The sequence below is a fragment of the Coffea eugenioides genome, chromosome 4, assembly GCF_003713205.1.
Source record: "Coffea eugenioides isolate CCC68of chromosome 4, Ceug_1.0, whole genome shotgun sequence".
Classification (NCBI taxonomy): Eukaryota; Viridiplantae; Streptophyta; class Magnoliopsida; order Gentianales; family Rubiaceae; genus Coffea; species Coffea eugenioides.
In genome coordinates this window covers 41,261,003-41,266,918 of record NC_040038.1, presented here as the reverse complement: position 1 = coordinate 41,266,918, position 5,916 = coordinate 41,261,003, and the positions used below count along the sequence as shown (strand labels likewise).

The 5,916-nt window shown below is 37.6% G+C and overlaps 1 protein-coding gene across 1 annotated transcript; it reads left to right on the top strand.

The window, feature by feature from the left end:
• Positions 1-809: 809 nt before the first annotated feature.
• Positions 810-5,525, top strand: LOC113768584 (probable arabinosyltransferase ARAD1). The gene is made up of 3 exons (XM_027313001.1): positions 810-1,027; positions 1,307-2,620; positions 3,688-5,525. Exons 2-3 carry the CDS (start codon positions 1,673-1,675, stop codon positions 4,219-4,221), a joined length of 1,482 nt encoding a protein of 493 aa, XP_027168802.1. The 5' UTR covers positions 810-1,027; positions 1,307-1,672; the 3' UTR covers positions 4,222-5,525.
• The last annotated feature ends 391 nt before the right edge of the window (positions 5,526-5,916 follow it).

Below are 5,916 nucleotides of genomic sequence, written 5' to 3'. Positions count from 1 at the left end.
TTCCCCATAGCTTGTACCACATGCATTAGATGTTGTCCACCAGTGGCTGTTTATCTAAAACTCCATTAAATAAATGCATTTTATTTAAGCCACAAGTTTTAAATTCAGAATCTCCTGTATATAATTCCTTTTACGGAACCTCCTTTCTAATAAATACTTGATTGTATTTCAATGATTGTTTATATAATTTTTCCTCTAATAAACACTTTTTTCTTATTTCTATAAGCAGAAAATTCTAAATTTAGAATATATTATTTTCAATTTCTCCCACGCAACCCTCCTCCCCCCTCCCCCAAATAAACACTTGATTGATCAATCAACATTTGGTAAAGTTGGTTGAACCCAAACGACGTAAAACAAAGATAAATACAAATATGCTTCCAAAAAAAAAAGATAAATACAAATAAAATAAATCAAAAAATAAACCTTGGTCAACGTTTAATTATGTGCCATTAGGAAGTCTAGGTAGCAATGGGCAAGTAGTCTGTACATCAAGTCTACGATAGACCCATTATAAGGACTCGTACCATATGCCTTACATGTTGTACTTCCTATAAAATGAGGTCAGCTTTGATCATTTGAATGCATGGTCTATCATAAACCAAACGTACCTAAACACAGCCAAGAAGCATTAGTTTCCGCACCATCAACCAAAACAGTGACACGTCATCATTTTGTCCAGCGTACAAGGAAAACTTCCTAATAAAAAGTGATTCATTTATTCCGTTAATAAAGGGGTTTTGTTCTTTTGGGCACGCCAAAAGTGTCTTGAAACTACTCTCTCCTTTTTTTTTTGTTTTTTGTTGGTCCACTTTCAAGAATGGCATAAAAAGCTGAATATTCAATTAATAAAAAGACTAGAGAACTAGTCTTGATTGATATATAGATTGTCATTAGAGCCACTGAATTCTCAAATGGGATCACTTTCAAGAACTTCTTTTTTGGGTGCCTGCGGGCAATGCTCTCTTAACTGGGACCCTGTCTGCTTCAAACCGATCAATATTTAGCTCAAGAAGAAGCTAATTAGGTAATTTACATTTTTGTTTTATTTGTGATATTGTGATATTTTCCCATGAAGAATTAGTTAGTCTTGATGACGAAGATCCTAAGAAATAGCTACTGTAGTTAATATTGTATTGTTCTGTTTCTTAAAGATCATACCTTTAGGAATTGCTACTTTTCTTGAGCTGAAAAGGGTGCGTGCGTGCGTGCGTGTGTTTTTTCTTTTTTTGACCTCCTCTTTTGGATGAAATTCTTGGGAAAGTTTTAATATTTTGTTATTCTTCTGTATTTATTTTGCCTGCAGGTTGATATTCCTGATTCTTCTGAACAGTGAGAACAGAGAGTGATTGTAGACTTAGGCAAATACAGAGGAAATTAGCTCTCTTTTTCTTCGGTTTTTATTTCGTGGGATGTGAAATTTTGGATTTTGGGTGAAAGGTTAGAGTTTATGGACTGAATTGGCAACCCTTTTGAGTGTTCCTACTTATTTGGATGGCATTGACACTATTCTGGAGCTTCATTTAATTGTTTCTTAAAAAGGAACAGGTGTTTTTTGTGTAGAATCTAAGCCCATTTTGTCCTGGAAGGAAGTCATTAATTTCTCTTCTTGAAGGTACTAAGCTTCAAGAGGTTCAAGAAAGTGACTTTTTTCAGTTCTGCTTCTTGAAAAATGTCAACAATGTCGGAGAAAAGTATACTACCCTCAAGGTTTCTTTCTTGCCTGATAGGCCTTTCGCTGTTTCTTTTACTTCTTTCATCATTGTCCCTCTTCCAATTTTGTGGCAGTTCTTTCAGAAACATCTCGGTTCTTCAGGTTTTCCTTGTCAATAGTCCATCTAGTTGCTCGAAAGACAATGTCAACCCTTCAGAAACTTTAACTACTGAAGAAGTTAGAAATGAAGAGGTTCCTTATGTGAATTTCACTGAGAAGTTGGATGGACTAGGACATGATGCAAGGAGAGTAAAATGTGATCCAAGTAAGGCTCTTCTTAGGGTCTATATGTATGACTTGCCTGCTGAATTTCATTTTGGATTGTTGAATTGGAGAGGAGGTGTGAATCAATTGTGGCCTGATGTTAGTGATCTGCATCAAGTACCTTCATATCCTGGTGGTTTGAATTTACAACACAGCATTGAGTACTGGCTCACACTTGATCTCCTATCATCAAATTCTCCAAATGTAGATAGACCATGTACTGCCATCAGAGTGGAGCATTCGACTGAAGCAGATATCCTGTTTGTGCCATTCTTTGCATCTCTAAGTTACAACCGTCAATCTAAGCTTCACGGGAAGGAGAAAGTCAGTGTGAACCGATTACTGCAAGATAAATTAGTTGAGTTTCTGAAGGATAGGGATGAGTGGAAACGATTGCATGGGAAAGATCATTTGATTGTAGCCCACCATCCGAATAGTTTGTTGAATGCAAGGAAGAAGTTGCATTCTGCCAAGTTTGTGCTTGCAGATTTTGGAAGATACCCTCCTCATGTAGCAAATCTTGACAAGGATATAATTGCTCCCTATAAACATATGGTGAAGACAATTTCATCTAGTGACTCAGCCCCATTTGAAAAACGGCCCACACTGGTGTATTTCCAAGGTGCAATCTACAGGAAAGCTGTAAGTCTCTGCTCTTATTTTCATTTGGTTCTTCTACCCTAGAATTGTTTAATCTTTACACATTTTGTCTGCAGTGTTGATGTTGTGTTGCAACCCGTGAGTTGGAGCCTCTTGGGTTCCCTGTTTTGTTGTTATTATTCCTACAATCTGTGTGATGTGATCCTAACTTTAGGGAACGTTTTGGGGCTGAAATGTGGTAACTGAAAAGGTCTTCTGAGGTTTTCACTCAGTCAGCATTGAGCATTTGGAAGTCTTTCAGCTTTATGTACCCATATGACTTAAAATGGAAGGCTTGCAAATTGCTGCTGTTATGCGTGAAACTTATTCTTTTTCACAAAGAAAATATTACTGAGTTTTATAAGAACCTTCAAATGGAAAATGCATTGGTTTTAGATACTGACAATAAATCTGCAGGACGACATAGTGGTTGAAATGGTCATTCCGGTTATAACCTCACATCAGACTGTCATATATCCATGAATTCATGATTTTAGAATTAAAACTACTTTGAATTATGGTAACCAGGAGTTACTTTTAAAAGAAATACTTCACATTAATATGGAATTGGCATCTTATTATTCAAGTCAGGCAAATGTTGGTATTGTACGAACATGAGCACATATATTTGTTTGTACATAATCTTGTTTTCTTCGTCGATAGTCATACATGCAATTACAGATGTACTTATGCATTGTCTGATTTGGTATGATGCTGATTGTCTGTTATTAGCTTCAATGTTTGTTAAGTTCCCCAGTTTGTTGCTACAATACCTACTTTCATTGAACAGAAATCTGGGCCACAGTGGTATAGTTTTTTGACGTCCAGCATCCTGAATAAACGGATTCTATCAGCTCATTCAAAGCCATGCACACTCGTTCACCATCTCCAGTTAGATAACACCCTTACCTCCCCCTTCAATTCCTAACAACCTAATCATACCTATACAGAAACTTTTGTTGCTTTCTTCTGGCTCACCATTTGGTCATAGATCTAAGTCTGGATTTTCCTTTTCTACAAGTCCTGATGATAAAGTTTAAATTCTCATGATTTTTCTTTTTAATTTTCAGGGTGGCATAATTCGTCAGGAACTCTACTATCTTCTCAAAGATGAGAAGGATGTACATTTCACATTTGGAAGTATTGGAAGTAATGGTATAAAACAGGCATCCCGTGGCATGGCCGCATCCAAATTCTGCCTTAATATTGCAGGAGATACTCCTTCCTCAAACAGGCTTTTTGATGCCATTGCTAGTCATTGTGTTCCTGTGATAATTAGCGATGAGATTGAGTTACCATTTGAAGATATCTTGGACTACTCAGAGTTCTGCATATTTATCCGTGCATCAGAAGCTGTGAAAAGTGGTTACCTTCTGAATCTTCTGAGGGGAATTGAGCGGGACAAGTGGACCAAAATGTGGGAGAAACTAAAGGACATTGCATCGCACTATGAATATCAATACCCTTCTCGACCTGGTGATGCGGTGGATATGATTTGGCAGGCTGTTTCAAGGAAGATATCTGGTGTAAAGTCAAGTGTCCATAGGAAAACCCGATATGAGAGGACACAGATTCTTGTTGTAGGCCAATCATCTACTTCATGAGAACCCCACAAGAAGTTTACTGACTTGGTAAACAGAGTTCCAACTATTAGAATCTGTGGGTTCTTGAAAAATGGGCTTATAGGGTCATTAGTATCTTTGTGCTGCTGTTTCTCCTGCTAAGATCCTCTTACTCTTTGTAAAGTAAGGAGCTTTAGAAAGTATAGGGGTCAGAATTAGCCGTTCAGAAATTTTTGCCACAACCTCAGCTGAGCCTATTCTTTATTATTAACCAAATAACCAGTGGATCAGAAAATTTTCCAGAGAAACAGAGGTTGATATTCGTAAGCGGGCGTTTTCCCCTTTGAACTTGCCTTGTTTTAGATGATTGGTGGACAGCCTGGACTACCATTAGCAGTACTGCAAATTCAGTTATGCGTGACAAGGCATACAGTGAAGATAAAACATTATACAGAAGTTTTCACGTCAGGTGGTGGTTCTAGAGAATTTGGCTAAGCAGGTAAAAGAAATCTTTCAAGAAGTTTACACATTTAACTTGTATGCTTGAGGATATTACATGCAAACAGGCACTGGATCAGAGTTGGATAGAAACAATATGGAGGTTAGTTGTATCCAGAAAATGTTTAAGCTATAGTTAAAAATCTATGTTTATACAATTGTAGTTTCTGATGAGACAGTTCCATCAGCATCTTCTCAGCTTCTCTTTGATACAAAAGCCTGAACTTTCAACTAAGAAATGATAAAAGAAGAATTGAAACTCAACAAAGCTATAGTTTCTAAACACGTGAGCAAGCCAACCAACCTAAATTTCTGCATCATCTCGATCTAAAGCAGGCAATCCTTTATCCAGCACCATGTTTTGTCTTTACAATGGAACACCTAAAACAAACCAATCTGTTGCGAACATCAGCATCTGTTGTGAATGGGGTCTGACCCTCTTCGAACTCTCCGTTTGTTTGATTGGTTTGGATCAAACATCGTTGCAGGCGCAGGAGCTAAATTTAGCTGCACATGCAGGTCCTCTGAAGCAACAGAGTTTAGAATCCGCGAACTTCTTAGGAACAATAACTCTCCTTCGTGTAATCTGAGAGCAAGATCTATACTTCTAAGACCAGAAACCTTCTCTGGTTGGAAACAGAAGAATCCAATACAGACAATCAGTATGATCATCCTACAAGAAGAGAAGCTCATTTTTGCTGCAGTGCGAAAGCAAGGGGGATAACGGGTATCTCTTGTTTTGGACAATAAGAACAGAATAGGTACTTTGTCTAAAGAGTAAAGACTACACTATACTGTCTGGTTCTTGATGCCTCGTTCTGCCATATATAAACATCTGCCTTATTTTATTTTTGTGGGATTTGGATGAATAAAGGTATAAAGCATAGAGGGGCCCTGAACATCTGAAGAAGTTAAGATTCACCCAATGATAAGCCTGCCATAGAAGTAAATGTAAGGCTGTTTTAGAAGACACTGACTGGTTTGAACAAAAGTTAAACTGGAACATCATTCTAGGGAAGCCAAGAATCTTTATGTAGGTTCCCCACATCTCTATCATCTGCCTTGCTCTTTTGGACCAAACAAGGACCATATCAGACTCTTAGACCTGTAGACCAATTGGCCAAGTCATCAGATCATATTCTCACGTGTTCAACCACTCTTTTTGAGTTATGAAGTAACTGAATCTGAATGACCCCTTGGCTCAGCTCAATAGACAGATGAAATTAATTGTGAGCCCTG

Excerpts from the sequence above, each read along its gene's own strand:
- LOC113768584 (XM_027313001.1), top strand. The coding sequence starts at position 1,673 with ATGTCAACAATGTCGGAGAAAAGTATACTACCCTCAAGGTTTCTTTCT. Across the intron at positions 2,621-3,687 it reads GTGCAATCTACAGGAAAGCT|GGTGGCATAATTCGTCAGGA; the intron begins GTAAGTCTCTGC and ends TTTAATTTTCAG.